The sequence below is a fragment of the Gigantopelta aegis genome, chromosome 8 (genome assembly GCF_016097555.1).
Source record: "Gigantopelta aegis isolate Gae_Host chromosome 8, Gae_host_genome, whole genome shotgun sequence".
Classification (NCBI taxonomy): Eukaryota; Metazoa; Mollusca; class Gastropoda; order Neomphalida; family Peltospiridae; genus Gigantopelta; species Gigantopelta aegis.
In genome coordinates, this window is record NC_054706.1 from 32,449,638 (window position 1) to 32,473,774 (window position 24,137).

General features: G+C 37.3%; 1 protein-coding gene across 1 annotated transcript in view; it reads left to right on the forward strand.

Moving 5' to 3' along the window:
• The window catches only part of LOC121379620 (QRFP-like peptide receptor), a 54,451-nt gene extending 35,025 nt beyond the window's left edge, over positions 1–19,426 (forward strand). The window contains exons 3-5 of the mRNA XM_041508267.1: positions 14,014–14,118; positions 14,389–14,497; positions 19,368–19,426. Of these exons, the coding sequence (XP_041364201.1) occupies positions 14,014–14,118; positions 14,389–14,497; positions 19,368–19,426 (273 nt within the window). The remainder of the gene's footprint in view (positions 1–14,013; positions 14,119–14,388; positions 14,498–19,367) is intronic.
• Positions 19,427–24,137: the final 4,711 nt, after the last annotated feature.

The following is a 24,137-nucleotide window of genomic DNA, read 5'->3' on the forward strand; positions in this document are numbered from 1 at the left end:
ATTGATGGCAATTTAAATGCTCAATGTTACCGCGATGACATTCTCGCTCATTACGTCATTCCTCTGTTCCATAACAACGCCAACATCTCGATTTTTCAGCCTGATAATGCCACCTCTCATACAGCTAGAGACACTGTAAATTTTCTTAGGACAAATAACATTGATTTCATTGATGACTGGCCCGCTAAAAGTCCTGATCTCAACCCCATCGAGCATGTCTGGGATAGTCTGGACAGACGATTGAGGCGTCGTCCCAACCCACCCGCTAATGTCAACGAACTTCGTCAAGCGCTCATTGAGGAATGGAACAATATTCCACAGGCAGAAATCAACACTTTAGTCAATTATATGCGCCTGCGATGCACTGCAGTGGTCAATTCGAGAGGTGGTCATACCCGTTATTAAGTGGGTGGGTTTTTTTTTAACCACTACCACTCTTGGTCAAAATTTTCCCCAGTTTCTGTTAACCTATGGCCATGATTTTTGCACGAAACGATGCATCATGGAACACTCTTTAAACGCATATATAACAATTATTCCCCCGGTTTGTTTTCATCAAGTTATGTTCAAGCAAAGTTAGCGGAAGTTTCTTATTTTGTTCAGTATATATATATATATATATATATATATATATATATATATATATATATATATATATATATATATTCCATCCCACAGACAATTCTAACCACATTACAAGGTTTATCAAACAGCACTCAACAAGTCTTGAAAAATACCATTTCCACATTATTCCATTGCATCGTGGTTAGATATGGAAATATGTTTTAACACTATTCAAAGTAGTTTTCACACAAATATGGAGATGCTTTCTTTGTTTTTTATGGATGCCAAGCTAGTTCGTCTATAATGGACGAATAGTATAACAAAGGGCTCGATGTGCTGTTGAAACAGAAATTTTCAAAGACCTTAGTTATGCCAATTTTTCAGTCTCTCCTGAATTCCGCGAATGTGCACCATCGTGCAGAATAGTTGTTCATCCTCGGAAAATCACTTTTCGTGTAGAAAACGTGCAGAATTCATAATTTTAGGCCGTGGAATTTGTCTTAAACACCGCAAAATGTTCGATGTTTCTGAATTGTAACATTAAACATGGAATTTTAATAGTGTTTACTTTCCATGCAGTAATAAATAGAAACATAAATCATTTGTTTCTTTTCTTTTACGTTATTACAGGCTGGACTAGTAACCGCCTCACAGTTACTAGTCTGCGTAACCTGCGTTTGGAACCAGCCTTTAGTTTCTGTCATTGAATCGAAAATTCTCGCAAGATAGAGCGCAATGGATTGTGGCGAGATGTTCCGATCGTTGCTCGGTGCGTAGGTTACGGAAACCGACGAAGGCGTGTTGTAATTAAATTTTGACAAATTCCACAAATACGAAATAGGAATCAGCAATTCCATTCTATTTAATATAAAATAATTATATTAACATATAAGTATCGATTGTTGGAATCGTGATGTTAAGCAACAATATTTAAGTATTTATTAATCACAAATCACATTTAACAAAGAATCCGTAAGCGTATAAACAGGAGGGTTTTTTTCCATATCGTTTCCATTTCAAGTTTTAATGATTCAATCTTCCGGAAGCACCCGTCTGCTTAAAACATAAATCGTCTGCTTTTTCGTGATTTTTAAATAAATCTGTAACATTTTGAACATCTAGTTTTAATTTTAAGTGTTATTTTTCAGTTTTATATGTTGCAGAATTTGCTGCAGAATTCATAAAATTTTACCGCAGAATATGTCAAATTTTACCGCGGAATTTTAAAATGTTTGCCGCGGAATTCAGGGGGGAGTGATTTTTGTGTTGATTATGTTTAGTTAACGTGTACTGATTATAAAAATGTCACTACTTCCTCTAGAGTGTTAGTTTTAATCACAGAATCTTACTTTCACTCTTTTTAGGAAATGTTTTTCGAATTTATGAGATTTTTCGCTCCAAAGACATATACAGAACACTATATTGATGGATTTTATAATGGCATTTATTAACACAAATATTACACTGATATTCTGCATGTTCTACTATACAGATATAAATCAACAACAAAGATTACAAATCACAAATTAACAGTTCTTCGTACTTTTCGTCGATGACATGATGAGCCCCACAGATAGTCACCCATCATGTTGCAGTCCCATTTCCCTTGATATCTTCTTTCCGTAGTTAATATATCTTGGTGAAATATTTCGCCGTGTTCTTCACTGATGTCACCCATATTTTCACTGAAGAAATTTAGGTAAGAATGGGGGAAATCCGGCATCAAAGCTTTTTATAAGTCTTCATCAACTTTTCTATTAACTGTTTGTAATTCCCACTTTTGTTATTCCTACGGAAATTTTCAACCACTTCTCTAAACGACCTCCAAACGTTTCGTTCCCGTGATGTCATTTTTTCTTCAGATTCTTGTGACTGAAACATTTTGCGAACATCTGAACATACCTCCTTCGATTTTGCTTTCGTTAGATGTGGAAACATGTTGGAAATGTATTTGAAAGCTTCGTCCTCTTTGTTCAGTGCTTTCACAAACTGTTTGACATGCCCAAATGTGATATGCAGTGGAGGCATAAGGACGTTCTCTGATTCTACCAAGGACTGGTACTTCACATTCCGTGTGCCTGGAATAAAGATGTTCTCTTTGAGGCCAGTGTATTTTGCGGTAGTGTTGAGATGTAGCACAACTGTCCCACAGGCAAAGAAAGCAAGAATGGTTTGTATAGCCTCCTTGGAGTCCTTTTAAGAAGCTAATCATTTTGAAATTGCTACAGACCTGCCATTTGTACCTGTTGTAGTCTATATTTTCCAGAAGACATTTTACATTTTCGTAGTTTTCCTTTATATTCACAGAGTGCCCAATCGGTATTGACGGATACTGATTTCCATTGTGCAGAACACATTTGTGATTTCAGGAGGAACTGTCTATGAAGAGACGCCAATCAATTAGTTCATGGCCAATACCCAGTTCTTGAAACAAGTTCTCAATGTCATTACAGAAACATAAATCATCTTTCACCGAAAAATATTTTAAGAACCTTTCATGTCTTTTCCTAGCAGCTGTAGTTCGACAATTGTTGTCCAAAAGGTTCCACTTGATCAGACTTGATGTTTTAAGGTCTGCATTAGACTTCGTCAGCTGGAGATCTCGAATCAAATCATCCAGTTCCTGCTGGTTTGGAAAGTGTCGTGGCTTCTTTTCTTCGTTAGTATGACCAACGTAAGATTCTTCAGATTCAGATTCAAAATGTTCACCTTCACTCTCCAAATCTTCAGCAGGTGGTCTCGGGACAGACAGTTCTTCAGAGTGTGGAACTGGGGCAATAGATGATGGAATATCTGGATATGTGATATCATGTCGATTTTTCGTTTTCATGAATCTTAAAATATCCACCATAAAGAAGTAGTAGTCATTCACATGGTTCTGTGGTTCTCTCCATATTCGGGGTGTGGCAAATGGCATTGAGGGGCGGTCACCTCGCATCCATCCATCCTAATTCGATCGCACACCAAGTACCACAAAATACTTGTGGAGCCCATGATTTGTCTTGATCCCCAATCTTCATGCCAAAGTATAATTCATTAAGCTTGTGCAAATTTCGTAGATACTTTGATTCCATGCTTTACCTACCTTGAGCCAATGTAGAATCCACAAACGTAACAACATGAATCGCCAGAATGTAAGCAGCTTCGCGATGAAGACATTGCGCATCTGAAAAATATTAAGTTGACCTATGCACGTATAGGCATATATATATATATATACACCATCTGAGGGCAGCACTAGAACATTCTAGATAGCACTGGAACATTCTAGACAGTACTGGAATATTTTAGAAAGTACTGGGACATTCTAGAAAGAACAAAAAACATAGCAGCCATTGGAAGATTCTAGAAATAACCAAAACATTCTAGAAAGCATCAGCTCCTAAAAGGTACTGGAATATTCGGTGCTTGGAATTTCAAGAATGTGGAACATTTTTCTAAAACCTGACATATAGTACAAATTAATGCCAAATTTATGCTTAATTTAACGAAACTGAATGGAAAATGCAAAACTATCAACATAATAAAATCGTTGTTAGATTGTTAATTGCTATTGGTTGTTTTTGTTTGGTGACTTTGGTTTTGGATTGTTGTGGGTTTTTTTGCGGGGGGGGGGGGGGGGGAGGGGGAGAGAGTTGTGGGTTTTTGTGATATATGGCCTCTGAATATTAAATACTTTGTTTTTCCTTTCGTTTTGAAAACATATATGTGGCGGCAATCTCTCTACTTCTGTCAAACACTATACCACCACCATGGTGTGGTGAATCACTCAGATGACTATATAGTGTACAACATTAATATCAATGACGACCCGTTCTGTCAGCCACTTAAGACTCAAGTTGGATAATTTACCATGGGATACAATGACAAATCATTTCTGTGCCACAAGACCATAAACCTTTGACTGATATGTCTTTATAATCGGTGTCTGACTGGATACCGAGAGGAGGGACGGAGTGGATGTACTCACATCAAACTTGTAGGACAAAAGGGAAGACCGTCAATGTATCGGTCATGTTCCGAGTTTAAGGATGATTACTCCATAAATCATTCCCGGACAAAATCATACAACATCAATATTACGGAAACGATTTTACGACGTATTATTCCGGCTTCGGTTATCATATTAGGCGAGTTTGCCTATACAAACGGAATTCAATAGAAAGCCTGTTATTTTGCAAAACGGAAGATTCGGCTAGACACGAGACGTTATTTACGTTAGTGCTAAAAGTTGTTGTTATTGTTATTTCAAGCATTATTTTATTTATTACTGAATGAATGTATTAGTATCAGAAACATTTTAGTATGATGTGTATTATTATTATTATATTATTATTATTATACTTGATTTTGTTTAATTACTTTCCTTTTTTTAATTATTAATATACCTATATATGAATTTTGGAAGGTTAAGCGGTAAAATGGAGTAACTCGCTCCTTTAACATTTTAACATCCAAGCACATTTTAAATGACGACTATAAGGATAAGGAGCTATGAGAAAGAGAGAGGGGGGGGGGGGGGGCAGAGAGAGAGAGAGAGAGAGAGAGAGAGAGAGAGAGAGAGAGAGAGAGAGAGAGAGAGAGAGAGAGAGTGTGTGTGTGTGTGTGTCCAGGCAAGTTAGTGAAAGACCCATCACAAATGGCAAAAGTTTTAATTTCAGTTGTATTCAACTCTGTATGTAGAACAAGGTAATTAGTGGAACAATTTTAAATGCAACGTTGAAAATATGCTAGTTAAATAAGTGAGGGGGGCGCTAACGTTTTAATATTGTATGCTTCTGTATTTAACTGGTAACTCAATTAAATATTATGAGAATAATCTTAACAGCTATCTAACACTTCAAAAGTGTGCCAAAATTAATGCGAATAAAAAATTCTAAGATACCAATGCATTGTAAATAGTTTTAAAGGGACATACCCAAGTTTTAAAACACTAAGGCATATTTTTTACTATTAAGGCATTTTTGATAACTGAAATCAAACATTACTTATATTGTATTGCTTAGATTATCCATTTCCGTACAACCGAAGTGTTTCTGGTCAGTGTTTCCAACACCACAAAAGGCATTTTTGATATTTTTAAAAATGCACATGACATTGTGTTTGGGAAGTAACGGTTAAATAGATTCTATTTTTAATTTATTTTTAAGGGTATTTCAACGTGATAGACTCTTGTTTCACTCCGTCGTATCCAAATTTGTTACAGGTTTGTAAATTAACCAAACGTAGTGTCCATTTTTACGGGTTGAAACTAGGGTCTAGGTAAAAAATATACCTTAGTGTTTAAAAACTCGGATCTGTCTCTTTAATATGCACTGTGTTAGCGGAGATACGTCGTGTACTCCGCATCCTACATGCTGTGACTGCCATTTCATTCTATTATTTCACGTGCAATATGCCTTACAGTACTGACTTTAATGATGTATACGTAATGGTTGAGGCATCGGTCTAACATCACCTTAAGTGCATAAGGTACCTATGCGTTCAAGGTGATCTTAGCGTTAAGATCGCTTCGTAAAACGGGGCCCAGGAACGGGTTTTTTCTCTTCCTATGGCGCTAACATAGTACAGAGTTCATCATATACATTGCTTTCTTGGCTGTACCAACTTTTAATTGCTTCCGACGCTCCTGTAAACCAAATGTACACTATTAAGGCCTGTGAGAAAAAAAAATCAGCAAATTTTTAATATGCCTCTAGACGTCTTGCCTCCTTATTTCTATTGTAGGTAATAAAATGCTAAATAGCATTTCACACAATCAAAGATCGAATTGTGACTAACTTTAAAGAGCGTATTAAATATGGCCACGTTATCGGTGAGATATGTGGCATGACATGTTGTTTCATGTGGCCAAGAAATTCGTTATTAATCTGCATTGGTAACAGTATACTATTACACCTGAACCATGTAAAGAGTGCCACAGTGTCTCTGTGCAAAGTGGGTAGTCAAAACTTCCCAAAACTGGGATCACAACCTCACATTTTAAAAACATTATTTCAAGATTGATGGAAACGTTGTATGTAGCAGCGTTAGCCAATTTGCTATTGTCTATGAGATTTGATTTGGTGCTATACACTTTAAAATAAGATGGTCAGCATAGTGTGTTTCACACCAGTACCTTTTTAATCAGTCACTTAGCACATTCATGACACATTATAAACTTTGCGTAATTAAAGCTTTGTTTTTCAGTATAAACAGTCGTTTTCTAAGAATCCTTGCTAAAAATAGAAAAATAAAAGTACACAGAAAAGAATATGTTATATATCCATCAAAACAATACCCAAGTCTTCGCCTTCAAAAGATTACGCCTGTGGTGTATTCGTGAATCATATTATACTCATCTCGTGTTATATAGAACGCAAACACCAGTCTAGAACGTCCTCCGGAATATGTCTCTGGTATCCATAAAATCTGCAGAACTCGTTTCTATGACCGTTACTTCTCAGAGGTACGCGCATTTTTCAAAATATGAAAAAAATGCATTTCGTGGCATTAGAAACACCAGAATGACCAGACATATTGTTGATGTACAGAAATGGATAATCTAACCTGTAAAATCTAAGTCAAGTTTGATTTTAATTGTTTTTGTTTTAAACCGGCTCTAATAGTGAAAATTACGCCGTAATGCTTATACACTTGGGTGTCTCTTTAATTCTTTTCTGTTTTTGGATACCGCCGAAACGTAGGGAGAAAACTGTAACGAAAGAGCTTTATAGCAAATTCTTTTATGCTAATAAATAACATTAATTAGTTGTCTGGACATTCAGTTCCCGCTATAAAACTTTTACGTTTGTGGGTCATCCTATATATAAATTTCCCAATACAATTTATTCGTTTCCGCTAATAAATAAAATTATTGAGTTGTATTTTGTATGGGCAAGCAGTTCAAGCTGTATAAGATCTTTACATCTTAAAAACAATTTAGCTAAAAAATATGTTTGGCATGAAGCTGCCAGTATGTAACTTTGATGGAATCCCTTTGTTAATAATTGTACATGGGCGTCGAAAGTTAAAAAAGTCAAAGTTCGTTTTGTTTAACGACACCACAAGAACACATTGATTTATTAATCATTGGCTATTGCATGTCAAACATTTGGTAATTCGTAAGAGGAGAACCATTAGCAGCAAGTGATATTTTATATGCACTTTCCCACAGATAGAATAGCACATACCACGACCTTTGATATACCAGTTGTGGTGCACTGATTGAGACGGGGGGAAAAACCAGTCAGAGAATGGGTCCACAGAGGTGGTTCGATCCTACGACCCAAACATCTCAGGCGACAGCTGTACCAACTGTATTATGTTAGAGTTGGGGGGAACGATACCACTAGCATCATAATCTAATTAAAATTAGCTCCACTGGTTAATTACTATTGCCTGTATATCTAACAGCACCCCGTTGGAGCTCATGTCCAGTTGATCTTTCATTCGACCAATCAAAACCTTACTTGCAAAATCATGCCAGTGATTTGATGATGATGATGATAACTAGTTTAACGTGCCCATATACCACTAGGGTTTCGAACACTCCCATCCCGAGTTCGACCCCCGATAAGATCGGTGGCCTGACTCGGGATGGAGGGGGGGGGGGGGGGGGGGGGGGGGGGGGGGGGGGAATGGGCAGAATTTTGAAAATAGCAATTAGTAAAAAAAATGTGATTTGAAAAGAATTTGAAAACATTCGGGATTATGCCGAGGGTATACAAAATGATTCGGGTAAATTACGAAGTATGCCGGAAACTAATTTCAATATAAAATTTTATAAAAAAATTCGTTTCAAGACGAAAAAATGGTGATGCTATAGTCATAAAATCTGTTTATACTTGTATACAATCCAGAGTTTATTACCGCACTTTTCTCCACTTTCCCCACTTTTTTAAAATGTTGAAATGGACCAACAGGTTCGCCTATTGCATAAATAGTCTCGCCCGATATTTTTAGAATTTGTATGCTCCCGAATAACGCTATAAAAGGCGAAGTGTGATTGGTCGATATTTAAATTGTTATTTGTAGATGAAATGTCACCTGGACATGGGAGTCTACGCAATGCTGTTAGATCTATTGGTAGACCAGTAGAGCTAATTTTAATCAAATTGCTAGCATCTCTGCTCCTGACACCTATGTAATGTGGAACACTAGGTGGGAACGTTGTTTTGTTTTTTCGTTTTTGTTTTCGGTGGTAACTAAGCAACGTGTGTTAATTTGTTCCTGTGATCTATTGCACCTCGGGTGAACGTTCTGCTCGTGAGCAAAATTTTGTTCTCTCTGTAACGTATAGTCCATCTGCGTCCAAGGGGACGTCAAGGCCTTGCATGTAGCTCTAGAATTAATGATGTTAAAACTCATATAAAAACATATTATTCAGTTTTTAAACCCATACCAATGTTATTCATTATAGAACTACATGCCAATTCATCAGATCTCTTTTGACGCGAACGACTAATTGAGTGTGTTTTACATAGACAGGAAATGCCATCACCTACAACAATAGTGGCGTGTTCAAAAGGCCGAGCACTCGCTAAACTCACTTCTGCGCCTAACGTTAAATATAGAATATCAGGTTTCTATGTTTTGATATCGTGGTTATTTAGCGAGGTTTAGATAACGGTGTAACAGGCGAGCTTCAGCGAATCTGTTATATCGTTATCGAACCGAGCCAAATAACCACGATATCAAAATGTAGTAATCTGATTATATATATATATATATATATATTTAAGTATATTTTTGTAATATGTTTTAGTCAAAAGCGGTATTAGTTTTATCGTGTAAAAACTATTACCGGAAGTCGGACAATAACAGGTGCCCGAAAGCATCAATGTTTATGTGTGACCAGAAGAAGATCTACATCACTGGCTGCTAGTGACTGTGACGTCAGACGCTGTTCCAATGTAAACATTCTTTGCTGGAAGCTACTTGCTTTTCTGTTTCAAAATGTTTAATTCAAAACGCTGGCTAGTTCCGAATGGAAGCGAATACTGGAGAATTGAAAAATAAGAGTAATTTGACGATACAAGAAGTGTAAATGTTATATTTATTTATGCAGTTCAACAATTATTGCTTTAAATGGATGTTTGAAAAATGAGAAACTTAAAATTGAGCAAACATCCGTCATGTGCACAATTCATTTCCTAGTGACATGATAACACTTCGAATTATTAGATAAGGGTTATGAGGTCAATAGGAAGCATGGTTGCATGTTAAATAAATGTAATAGGACATGAAATGACGGAAAACAGTCAAATTGATCGCAAGCGCTCGTTCTCATGAACACATCACAGAACTACACGGCCAGATTTGACGACATCACAAAACTTTGAATATATTACTTTCATGCTTGTACTTATTTAATATCTTTTGGTTTATATATTTTAATGTATTGATACTTAATATGTTAGATTAAAAGTATGTGATTCATTGTATATAATAATTTAATTCTCCTGTGTGTTTATATATGCTGTGTAAATATGTTGTGCTGATAAGCTTGTAGCTTAAAGCAATAAAAGAATTGAATTGAAATCGTTCGCCACGAAACTACAGTTAGTTTTAGTGTGTGGAAAACTTTCCCTACGTTCAGCGTCAGCGAGCAATCACGACGCTAGCGTTCGCTAAACTATTTAACTAGTTCATAACGTGGCCATTCGGTTTAACGCGATGCGTATAATCCAGTATAGCGAACGTTGTTGTTTTTTCTGATCGATAAGCTGAACGCGGCCTAGGATTCATTTTATTGATGAGGTGAACTTGGGAGTATGGTCCATTGATAATGTCGTTCAACGCTGCATGAGCAGGCGTCAGTATTTCACAAAACATCGTAAGTTTACGTCTGCGATTAGCAATTATACATCTATTTTTCGCTGAAATTTTCATTATAACGGAAGATGGAGCATTTTAAGGACAAAAACGTGTATTTGCTGTTTAACAACACTACTAGAGCACATTGATTTAATACGTATCGGATATTGGATTTCAAACATTAGGTAAATTTGACATAATAGTCTTAGACAAACTCGATATATTTTCCATTAGTAGCAAGGGATCTTTTATATTCATCATCTCACAGACAGGATAGCACATACCACAGCCTTTGATATACCAGCCGTGGTGCACTGGCGGCTAGAACGAGAAACAGCCCAATTGGCCCACCGACGGGGATCGATCCCAGACCGACCGCGCATCAAGCGAGCACTTTACCACTGGGCTATGTCTCACCCCTTTTAAGGAAAAGATAAAATTAAATGCGTGGACTTCTAACTATATTTGGTGTATTGTTAATAGTAATAAGAATTGTGCTTTAGTCGTAGATTTACGATTACGTGCAAAACTAGGATTACGATATGTTGTGAAACTGAGCGCTGGTCTTTTGTAAAGGGGGGAGGAGGTAATTATTTTAAACATTGATAATAAATTGTATTTTCTTTCTCTTACAATTCAAACAGGAATGTTTATCGTGCAGTACCTCTTGTCCCGAGTCAGGTCCCTGATCATATCAGAAACCGGACTCGCCTTCGAAACCCCTGTGGTATACGAGCACGTTAAAGTGTTAATTATCTGTAATAATCTATGGGTGTTAGTCGATTACAATAACTTATTAAGACATTTGTTAAATACCAGTAGCCTGTTCAATAGCCGATCTCACGTGAAAAACTAGACTGGTACTATGGTCTAGAATTAGCATCTCACACTTATCAAACGTTAAGCAGTAAAATCAGTTTTGCGAAAAACCGGGATAGCTCGCCCTCATGCCTATGCCTTAAGTGATAACCAATTTTCTTGAACGAATATTAAATGTAAATTTACACTCTTTCCATGTACTGCATCAGTGGTTTAATGTATTTTTTATATCCATGTTGTTGGAGTTTGTTTTTGGTGGGGGAGTTAACTTTGTCACACTTGGGAATTGATTTGGTGCAAGGCACCTATACACGTATTACATGCCGCCTCACTGTGTGAGGCAAGATTAAGACGTGCGGGTCTTAATTAATTTTAAATCTCACTTCCGGGATTCCTCGTGGGGAGAGTTAATAACCTGCATGTCAGACTTACATTTAAAATATCAATAAACAAAAGCTTGGTGATTATGTATCACTAATTTGGCACGGCATGCGGCCAATGTTCTTTGCGATGCATTGCGTTTTAAACCGAATATGACACGCGATATTTTACATTGATAGCAGCATGGTTTTTTTTTTCGTTCGTCAAATCGTCAGATGATTTAATTAAAGTGAAAAGTCATATTTTCTCTGCAGATGTTTGCAGGGGTAAAAGTTTATTTTGTTTAACGACACCACTAGAACACATTGATTTGTTTATCATCGGCTATTGGATGTCAAAAATTTGGTAATTTTGACATATAGTCTTAGAGAGGAAACCTGCTAAATTTTTCTATTAGTAGCAAGGGATCTTTTATATGCACCATCCCACAGACAAGATAGCACATACAACGGAAATACCCAATTGTTCCACCGATGGGGATCGATCTCAAACAGACCGCGCATCAAGCAAGCGTTTTACCACTGGGTTACAGGAGTAAATAAGTCCTACAAATGACATACAAATCAAAAAGAAAACATAGGCCTATATCGTATCGCAATGTATCATATATCATGTCATATCTTATATAGCATATCATATATCATTATCATAATCATAATCATGATCATATCATATCATATCATATCGATCATATCGTATCTTATCATATCATATCGTATCATATAATTATCATTTATCATGCAACCATGCTTCCTATTGACCTGATAACCCCTACCTGATAATTCGAAGTGTTATCATGTCACTACGAAATTAATTGTGAGCAGGACGGATGTTTGCTCAATTTTCAGGTAGCTCGTTTTCTCATTTTTCAAACATCCACTTACAGCAATAATTGTTGAACTGCATAAATAAATATAACATTTACACTTCCTGTAACATCAAATTACCTCTTAATTTTCAATTCTCAAATATTCGCTCCAATTCGGAACTAGCCAGCGTTTTGAAATAAACATTCTGAAACAAAAACGTAAGTAGCTTCTTGCAAAGAATGTTTACACAGGAACAGCGTCTGACGTCACAGTCACTAGCAGCCAGTGATGTAGATCTTCTTTAGGTCACACAGAAACATGAGTTTATTATCACAGAAAAAGGTACAAATATTGTAATGTGACACAAGAGACTTTAAAATATAATCAAAGTATTTTATTTAAAATTTGGAAACACATAACTTTTAGGCTGGCTATGCCATTCCCAATATGCTGCAATTGTTCGACTTCCGGAAGTAGTTTCTACGCGATAAAACTAATATTTTCTATACCGCTTTTCACTGAAATAAATTACAAAAATATAACTTGAAAGGGCTTGCATGATTAAAAACAAATATCAAAACGTAGTAACCTGATATTCTATGTATCTCACCCACAAGTGTTTACTATTTTACTATGTAAATGTCATGAATGTATGACGTCATAATATTTATAAAGTTGGGTTTTTTTGGGGGGTTTTAAATAAAATAAAATAAAAACGCCATTCTGTTCGGAAACTTGTTTTGGTAGGGCTTTGGTCCAAGCTTATAAAATGTTTTAAATCAAAACTTCAGTCAAGTTTGAACAAGAATATTCTGTTTATCTTGACGTTAACGTTCCCAAAACTTTGTAAAATTCTTTATAAGCCCGGGTCAAGATGGGGTCCTGAGGTTTCATATATTCTTGTACATTGATGTGCAAAATCTTACCAATAAAATCCACTTAATTTATGTCAAAATATTCTTTCTTTCCTTTTTTTAACCTTATGTCAAAACTTTTCTTTTCCCCATGTTTTGGTAGGGGGAGTCTTGGGACCGTTTTAATTATTATTAATTTTTTTATTATTATTATTTTTTTAAATTTTAATTTGGTTTTATGTGTTTTTATGTGTTTTTATTTATTTTAATTTTTTTCTGGTTGTTATTTTAATTTTTGTTGTTAATTTATGTTCATTGATTTATTTATGTTTTTTTTTTTTTGTTGTTGTTGTTGTTGTTGTTGTTGTTGTGTTTGTTTTGTTTGGTTTTTTTGGGGGAGGGGGGGGGGGTAGTGGAAAGCTAGCATTTTTCAGATTCTAGAACATTTTAATATTGGAAAAAAAGAAGAAGTTTGTTTTGTTTAACTAGATCACATTGATTTATTAATCATCGGCTATTGGAAATCAAACATTTGGTAATTTTGACATAGAGTCTAAGAAAGGAAACCCGCTGCATTTTTTCCATTCCTTTTTGATATACCAGTCGTTGCGCACTGGCTGGAGTGAAAAATAGCCGACATGGATCGATCCCAAACCGACCGCGCATCAAGCGAGCGCTTTACCACTGGGCTACGTCCCGCCCCCTATTTTAACATTGAAGACTATTCTCAATTTCCATGTATAAACATTATTTCATTCGCCCAAACAGTGCTATTTATTTTATTGCAGACAATCGTGATGCTGGTTTTGATCCTACTTTCCTTCGTGCTATGTTGGTGTCCCGCTGTCGTCATTTTGCTGTATGCTGAATACAGGGAAAGCTCCAATTCCAAGGTGAGAGCATAATAATAATAATAATAACAACAACAACAACAACAACAACAACAACAACAATAATAGCAATAATATGACTTAACCACTACACCAACTAGACTGGGTCAATGTCCAGAAAAGTCGAATGACAAAACCTACTAGATCATTAAGTTCAATACACATGTACAAGACAGAGTCTAAAGGCTGTTTTAATGTGATTAAAGGAATTATTTTTAAAGTATAGGAAACTTCCATACCGTCCTTAATTTTGCTCTTCGTTTGCTGTTTCAGTTGGAAGATTGGTTCCGAAAGTGGGAATATTTTTCGAGGTACCTTTCACATGCCAACAGTGCTATTAACCCAATTATATATGCGGGTTTCAATGATAATTTCAAAAAAGGTAAGCATTTGTTTAAACAGAGCTTATTAGTCTGTTGGTTGACGTTGCCGCAGCGTTATTAAACATGGGCGGATCCAAGGGGGGGGGGACCAGGGGGACGCGTCCCCCCCAAAAACTGTTCAAGTGCCCTCAAAATGTCCAAGTGCCCTTTTTGTTTGTAGAATTTTTTTTTTTTTAAGTAAACAATAATTATATTGTAGATAAATGAAATCAAGATTTTCGTGTACATGCGCAAGCTTGCAGATATGTGTCTGTGTTATTGAGTCTCAATGGGGCCCCATTGAGGTTCTAACGCGAGTGACGCCAATTTACTTCATTATTGCTAGTATATTATGACGTAGAACTATAGGAATTCATATTAATTGTAAATATCAAAACTTGTAGTAAGGTGCCCTTTTGACGAGTCAATGTGCCCTTCTTTTTTGGTCCCCGCCTAAAAATATTTCCTGGATCCGCCCATGATTAAAGATTAAATAATATTTGGACACAACATGTTTTTTATATGTTGAGTTTGCTTTTATAAAACTGTTCAATTTGTTTTTTTACGGAACCATTTTATTTAATGAATAATTCTCTGATTTGTTTGTCTACGTCTTAATATCAACGGTAACATCAAAGAATTAACTAATTATATTAAGAGTATTTGTTTTCATGTTGTTCGGCTCGTTTATTGCAAGCCAATTTAGTTGCGTGATTGTTGCATGTGAGAGTATGGAACATATTTGAATTGGATAAGATTGATTAAATAAATATTTCAAAATCGATTAAAGGGACATTCCTGAGTTTGCTGCAATTTTTAAAGATGGTATTGACTAATAAAATATTTCTACGATTAAACTTACATATTAAATATATTTTCTTATTTAGAATATTAGTGGCAGTATATTAAACGTGTTTCTGATCGTTTTAATATTTGTACTAGGTTAATTTTTATTTTATTTCCTAAAAAAAAGACAAAATCCAGTTCGGGCTTCTTAAAAATATTAAGACGACCAGAAACACATTGATTATACAGACACTGATATTCTAAACAAGAAAATATATTTAAAATGTAAGTTTAATCGTAGAAATATTTTATTAGTCGGAAACATCTTAGAATGCAGCAAACTCGGGAATGTCCCTTTAAAAGTATAGTAGAGTGTAAAGAATTGAGCAGTAACCTAATAATAAACATAGCAGTTCACATATGACACTAGTCCATTATTTTATTTTGAACTACAGCCATATAAATGATCATCCTTCATGAAACCTGTGTCAAAAATGTTTGTTTGGTTTTGTCCTGAAAGTGTAGTATAGACGCTTGTTCCACCTCTTTGAGCCAGTTAGCGTGGCGGCCATTTTGAAAAATCCTAATCCGGGTGTCTAAGTTCGGGCACTTTCGGGATCACTGACGAATGTGTTTATGTGGCCTAACTAAAACCTGTACCAAATTTTGCACTTTGGTCCGGCATGACACGATTCCGTCTAGATGTATATATCTTGTTTTAAATTTGTGTTGATGTTTTGTTTAAAGACACCACTAGAGAACATTGATTTATTAATCATCAGCTATTTGATGTCAGACATTTGATAATTTTGACATATAGTCTTAGAAACAAACCCGTTACATTTGTCCATTAGTAGCAAGATATCTTTTATATGCACAGTCCCACGACCTTTGATATATCAGTCGTGGTGCATTGAATGGAACGACAAATAGCCACCGACAGGGATCAATAGACCCACCGCGCACCATGTCATCGCTTTACCACTGGGCTACGTCTCGCCGTCTTCTTTTAAAAGTTTAAATGCATGCACAAAGAAAATAATACGGGGGCCAAATTACCACCCTGGCTAACACCTGTTTTACAATTTAACAATATCAGTAGTCAAATATGATAGTTATAATAAGTACGAAACATTTTACTGTTGTCTATATTACATATGATTCTTTCAGGCTATGTTTGTTTTAATTAATTTTTTACATTGTCCAATATCTCTAAAAATATCGAATGTCATCGAGAAGTCATACTATTTTTTCCCCTTTGCCCTTAAATATTCACTCAGTGAATTGATGATGGGTTTATTGTCTACCATGACGAATTCCAGACTGGGTTTCTGTCAAAATAAATATGTTCTTCTATCATTCACGAGTGCCATGAATATTTTCCCTAGACAGTTTAACAGTAATTGGCCTACAGAACACTGGCTCGATGGCGTCAGCCTTGTTTTTTTAATAGAGTTTAGTAGGTCCAGTAACATGTTAAAAATATGACATAATTAGCGAAAGAAATGGAAGGAAATGTTAAAATTATTTGTAACAACTGGTATGTCAAAGGTCGTGGTACGTACTATCCTGTCTGTGGGATAGTACATATAAAAGATATCTTGCTACCAATGGAAAAATGTTTCCTCTCTTAGACTATATACAAAAATTACCAAATGTTGACATCCAATAGCCGATGATTAAGCAATCAGTGTGCTCTAGTGGTGTAGTTAAACAAAGCAAACTTTACATTAAGCAGAGTTCGAACATAACAATTTGTCAGCTACGTCAATTTTGAAAGGTTTTTACCGTAGACAAAATGCTTACCTACGGCAATTTTGAGCATGTCTACAACAGTTTTAAACTGCTTACTTTTGCAACAAATAACACAAAATTAAAAACCATAATGTATCCCTTAAGCCGACAGCAATAATTTTTATCTAGCAGCAATCCCTCCCCCCCCCCCCCCCCCCCAAAAAAAAAAAACAAAACAAAATATATATATATACAGTCAAACTTCGTTAACTCGAAGTTGAAGGGGACGACGAAATAGTTCGAGTTTCAGGGAGTTCGAGTGTTCGAAATTCGTACAGCAGACCTCAAAGTGAAACTGCATTGCAGTATTATCATTTCGTTGATATCGGATGTTAGCACATTTCTTCTGTGTATATGATAAAACTAAGTAAATATTAACAGAAACGAGATAAATCCGATCAATTTGACGTACATCTCTATGTACTTTTATATGCATTACATATAACCGGAAGTAAGCGATAAATTAAAGTTTTCAAAACAAGGCGGAACGTAACGTTGTAATAAATTAAAATACTGAATGTCGATTAGCACTAAGTACGTTTGTTTACCAAATAAAAAATACACAATATAAATAGCAAAATTATTGTAAATCACAAAAATCATTTTAAAAACCCTCACTAACATAGCGAGACATAACATAACAAATCAAAACGCTGTATGCCAAATAGCACTAGGTTATGTACTTTTTTTTACATATAAAACATTCACAGGTCAGGTCAGGTCATAGCGTTTTACGTGCACATTCAGAACAAGCTGTTGTAGCGCATGCCTGTCGTGGGCACAAGAGCCGGCCTTGGCCGGCCCCTTTGTCCAAGACAGGAAAGGTGGGGGGGGGAGGGACCGCCTGCACTGGCAGGTGCAAGGGAGCACCAGCAGTCCGATTGAATCGGTAGCAGGCGGGTGGGGGTGGTGGTGGTGCTATGGAATTTTGAGTGGAGCCATTTTAAAGCCAAAGAGAAAATGGTGCGCAGTTTTTGTTGAGTAATTTTGGCGCAATTTTGAACGGTCGCTCGAAAGGTAAATGATTGAGCTAGTATAGGTTTTGAATCGAGTGTAGCTCGTTAGTGAGTCGAGAGTAGCTCGTTACTTATCGACCTTTATGATGCTGGTTGTCTCCCTAGGTTGTCCGTAGGGTCCTGATAAGGACCTGACCTCTTCTGGTCGTGGCATAACAACCCCGAGGAGACTCGTGCAAGTGTGTAGACACTGGCAGGCAAGGCGATTTGTTCCGGGGGGTTGAAGCGCTGATGTTGGTTTGGTCTTCAGTTTCCTCCTCAGTGCCACCAAGTACATTTCCCAGCAGCAAGTATTTGGGGATTGGGTAGGGGCGGCCGATATTCTTTTGTTCGGCCTCCCCCGGGTGCATTGCAATTGTGTACTCGGAACCGGTATTCTTTTGTCCGGTTCCTTATTAGAGCACGTGCTGGGCCATTAAAATGTGGGGCGGATGCATTGTTATCATTAGTCAATGCATCCTGTGTGCTGTTGCGGTGAGCATGTTGTCTGTGTGTAATCCTAGTTTGGTGTTTAGGTTGTACCTATTGTCTTACGTCCCTATTCTAATGTTTCCAACGGTCGTCATGACCACACCCCCCCCCCGCCCTTGCGTAGTTTTGTTAACACAATGGCGGGGGGGGGGGGAATTAGTCTATTCTAAATATATCATTTGAAGGGCGAGCCCTTGTAGTGTATGTATTGGTTAAAAAAGCCTAGTGCTTAACATATTTATTTTACCAGTCAATGAAAGAGAGAGAGAAAGGAGAGAAAGATAGTTAGCTTATTAGTAATGAATAGTCACATAACATAACTGTCAGCCACTCCAGCGTACTATTAATTTTGTTTCCCGCCCCCGCAAAAGATTAATGAAATAATTATATCTATATGTTGGTAACTGTATACTAAGGGGTTTGCTGGGCTTGCGCCCTTATACTATATTGGTCTTACTTGGTCAATCTTCTGTTTTCTGTTTTCCAGTTGTCCTTCTGTGCCCTAAGTGACTTACCGTGTCTGCTAGTTTTATTCATCATTAATAAAGTGCATGGTGCGATTACATGAAATGTGCGATATATACATGTGGTTATTCTGGGTCGTGGTTGGCTGGCTTGGACCATTAGGCGAGCTGTAAAAAGAGAGGTTGATAATTAGTGATCCTATTCTGTTTGATATATTGGCATTGCATCGGGTCCGAGTTCCAAATTGGTTGCAGCTCTTGTGTAAGGGCTTACAAGTGAGTGGTTTTGAACAATCCTTATGAATAATCTATTAACACTGTATTGGTTCTTATTTCCCCTATTCACCTTTGGCCCCTAGGTTGGAAAGCATCGAGTAGAGTTCGAATTGGTAGCGGTTCCTCCTTAGGGGCGTACTAGTGAATGGTTATGAGTGCCTATTATTGGTTTATTTTATAGTTTTGGTTTGGTGGACTGGACGAATAGATAAACTGCTTTGAAGGTTTTATGTTTTAGATGTTTATCCGGGTTTAGTAATAAGTTAGGCGTTATTTGTTTATTATGGTTGGCTTCGGTTATTGACTCTATCATTAGTTTTCTTTGTGTGGTATGTAGCGTGCAATCCAGGAGATAGTGTTTCATATCTTCCCGGGTGCCACAATCACATTCTGGGTTTAGTTTGGTAAATGAGCAGCTGTTGAGTTGTGAAGATTTACCTAGGCGTACTTTAGTGATTAGTTTATCCACAAAGGTGTTTTTGTATTTAGGTCTTATTGAGTTGACTAGTGGCTTGATGTTGTAGTGCCATGTATTATTTGTAAGGTCCCAGTTTGCTTGCCATTGATTTATGTAGTGTTTTTTTGCTTTTGACATTAGCTCTGTTATTCCTAGTGGTAGTGCGGTAATCGTACCGGTGATTGAGAGTGCTGTTTTTGCTCCATAGTCGGCTACTTCGTTACAAATTATTCCTACATGAGCTGGGACCCATTCGAATACTACTGTTAGGTTAAGTTGGTTTAATTCGTGGAGTTTATTGTGGATAGCTGCTAAGATGTCTGGCCTAGTAGATTTATTAGTTTGAAGAGATTGGATTGAGCTAAGGCTATCTGAGAAGATAACACTTTTAGGATATTGTTTATTTCTGATCCAGATTAGTGCCTCGTAGATGGCTGTCAGTTCTGCTGGCATATTTAACAAGTTTGGAGTGTTTAGATATCTTTTCTTCTACTATTGCGAAGCCAACCCTACCATTATCTGGGGGGTTTTAGCCATCCGTGTATATATGGATGTGCTCCGGGTAATTTTCGTTGGCTGCGGCTTCAAACAGGACTTTTTTAAAAGGTGGAAATGGTGTTTCGTCAGTGGCTTTTTTAATTAGATATGGAGTGTGGCACTCCATAGGCTGATTAATATGATATAGAGCCACTGGTATGTTATCAATTCCTACCTCTATTTCTAGTTTACTAGCCCTAGTGGCAAATGAGTCATTGAGTTTTTTGTTTTTATTAAATTCTAGTCCTGGTTTAGTTATTATAGGAGTAAGTTCCTGAACTGGGTGGTCTAACTTAAGCGAGTGGATTTTGAGGTGGTAATTAAGATGTTGGATATTGCGGCGGTATTTAAGTGGCATGATGTTAAATTCTACTTCTAAGCTTTGGCCGCTAGTATTACGTGGAACTTTAGCTATTGTTCTTAGTGCTTGGTTTTGGATAACATCTAATTTTTGCAGTAATTTTGGGTCGGCGCAGCTGTAGGCTTGGGCTCCATAGTCTATCCTGGAGAGTATACATGCTTTGTAAACCATAAGCATTGCTTCCGTTTGCGCCCCCCATATGTTTTAGTAGAGTATAGCTGATTAAATCTGGCCCTGTGGCGGTGCATTTTTTTGCTTTAATGGCCGCTTTTAGTTCTATTAATGTTAGTGGTTTATTAAATTCTAGATTATCCGTGTTAGGTTGTTTATCCATCATAGTATCATTTGTTGGTAAGTTGTTATCTTTCTTAAGCTTATCAAAGAATTCTTTTGGGAAGTTTTCGTTGCTGCTGTTTTTACTAAATGTTTGACTTAGGAGATCTGCTTTTTGTTTATTTGTGGTAGCTATTTTTTTTTTTTGAGGACTGTAGCGATCGTGCGTTGTCCTTGTATAGTTTGAACTTTTTTCCACATTTCCCTAATAGATGTTCTGTTATTAATTTCCCCACAGAATGTCTGCCAGCTGGTCTGTTTAGCTTCAATGATTAGTTTGCCTATTTCGTTTTTTGCTATTTTATATTTAGTGTGGTATTCTGGTTTACCAGTTTTTTTTAAAAGAGTTTTCGCATCCTGTTTCTGAAGCCGCATTTTGTTTTAATTTCGTCCGTCCACCAACTGACAGGTGAATTTTTTGTTGGTTGTTTGGTTTTGGGTATATTATTTTCCGCTATTTTAATTATTTCGTTGGTAATTTTAGTGGTCGCTTCATCGATATCTATATTAGTTTCTAGTTTAATTTGGCTGCATTCGCTTGTAAAGCCTGCCCAATTGGCTTTACTAAATTTGAATTTTGGTAAGAATTTTTCTTGTTCGATATATTCTATATTACTTTTGTAATTGGTTAGTATGGGTAGGTGGTCACTATTTAGTGTATCAAGTACCTCCCATTGGGCGTTTGCCCCTATATTATTAGAGGTTATGGTAAGATCGATGGCAGATGAGGTTGCTAGTTGTTCGTGATAGTAGGTGGGGCTGCCATCGTTGAGACATACTAGGTTGTTAATGTTAATGAAGTCTTCTAGTATGTCTCCTTGTGTGTCGGAGTGCTGACCTCCCCACAGTGGGCTATGGCTGTTGAAGTCTCCTACTAGGATTAGGTTATTATTTGGTTTAATAAATTTATTGTAGTCGTTTATAGTTAGCTGTTTATGGGCTGCTCCCGGTGGGCTATATACATTGATGACGTCTATAGGCATCTTTTTATTTAATACCGTAAGTCCTAGGACTTCCAGATTGGTATTTAAGGCTTCGTATTTAATTTCGCTATGTGGGATGGTACTTTTAATGAGTGTGGCTAATCCACCTCTAGTGCTATTTTCTCTATTTTTATAGTAAGTTGTATAGTCTGGCATTTTAAATTTTTTGGTTGTTATTTTATTATTACTTTTTTTTGGAGCCAGTTCCTAGCCAAGTTTCTTGTATGCATATAATATCTGGCTTGGTGTTATTGGTGCTAATGAATTGAATGAGTTCGGCACCATGTCCCATTGAGTGGAGGCCTTTAGCGTTCCATTGGAGAACGCTAAGGCCTTTACTTATGGATTTATTTTTTATTAATATGGGTGTGTGGAGACTTGTCTCCCATATTGTAGTCCCGTAATTGATTAGTTTATTTAATATATATTTATTATTATTTTCTATTTTTAGTTTACTAGTTGACTTTTTTTTTTTTTTTTTTTTTTTTTTTTTTTTTTTAGTTGTTAAGTTTATTTTTAATGTTATTCATTTTAACTACCAGTGTTTCAATTAGTGTTTTTAGCTCGGTTATCTGGGTTTGTTCATTTGTTTTTACTTTGGCCGCATAGGTTATATTGGTTGTAACTGGTTTTGGTGTTGGGTAGCTTGTCATTAGTTGTTTTGGTTGCTCTCTCCTATTATTTAGCTGTCTAAGCGCACGTTGATAGTGGTGGCATGTGTCATCGTGGGCCATGTGCCTGCTTAGACAGTTCGGACATTGGATGGGTCGGGTGCATGGCGAATCGCGGGAGCTCCTGGGGTGCTTTTGGCCGCACCTGTAGCAGATGGGCTGCTCCTTATGGTGTTTACATTTATTGGCGCCATGGCCCCATTGGTGACATTTAGAAGGTTTTATTTCGTATGGTAGAAGTCGGTATGGCGGCTTGCTTGGATGACAATATATTTGCTTTGTTTGTTTTCGCTGTTAGCTCGTATCCGTTGGTCATGTTGGATTATTTTGTGCTTTGGACGTCGGTAATTCGCTGTGATAAGCACGTATTGCGGGTTGTTGTGACGTCGTAATATTGTGGCGGGTTGTTTATTGGTAGAGAGGTTTAGAGAGGTTTCATGGGCTGGAAGGGGGTATAGTTTAATTAGCCATTTAGTAGCTGGGTTGGGGTTTTGGTGGTTATGGGTATCCCGGGGTGGGGGGGGGGGGGGTTGATGGGGCGGTTGGGCTGGTTGGGTTTTCCTGAGGGGTGGGGTTTTCTTTGTTGGTATGGGGTGGGGAGGGGGGTGCAGGGTGGGGTGAGGAACTGGTGGGACTTGCTAGGGTTTGGGTGGGGGCAGTAGTGGGTGGGTGGGAGGGGGTGGAGGTTGGGTTTGGGGCTGGGGTGGGGAGGGGAGTAGAGTCATTGGTGGTGATGGAAGGGAGGGGATTAGGGGTGGATATTTGGGGTGGTGATAGGGGTGGCAGTGAGAGAAGGGTAGGTGGTGGTATCGGAGGGGGGTGGGGTTTTGGATGGTAATGGTGGCAGGGGAAGGGGTGAGCGACGGTGGGGGTGTGGCCTTAGAGAAGGAGATTGATAGTAGCGAGGGTATGGCTTTGTTGGCATGGGTGGGAGGGTTATTATCTGCTTTTTTGGTGGTAGCTCCAGTTGGTTTATTGGTTTTAGACTTTGTTACTGGTATAGACGTTTTGGGTTCATTTACTTTCAGGAAGTTGCTGGCATTTTTTCCGTGTTTGGTCGGAGTTTTAATTTTTTGTTTAGTTATTCTTTTTAGCATTGTTGCCCTTGTGGGTAAGTAGTTTTTTGGACGGGTCGAGAGTCGGTTCGCCGTGGCTTGCTGGTTCGTTTTTTTGACAGCTGTCACGGCGGACGCGGTAGCTTCAATCCCGTGTTTGTTGGTTTGATTAGTGTTGGCCTGTACGGTAACATCCATCATGTCCGCTGTGGTTTCACTGATGGTGTTTGGGTTCTCCTGCTGTATGAAGTTTAGTGGGTTTTTGGCAGTTTTTGTTCGGCGTTCCTCTGTTGAGGTCGGTTTTGAGTAACTCGTGAATTTTGTTTGCTTCAGTTTCTGTTTGATAGTGAAGCTTGAGACTTCCTGACCTTCCTGACCTTGACAGTTTCTGTTTGATAGTGAAGCTTGAGACTTCCTGACCTTCCTGACCTTGACAGTTTCTGTTTGATAGTGAAG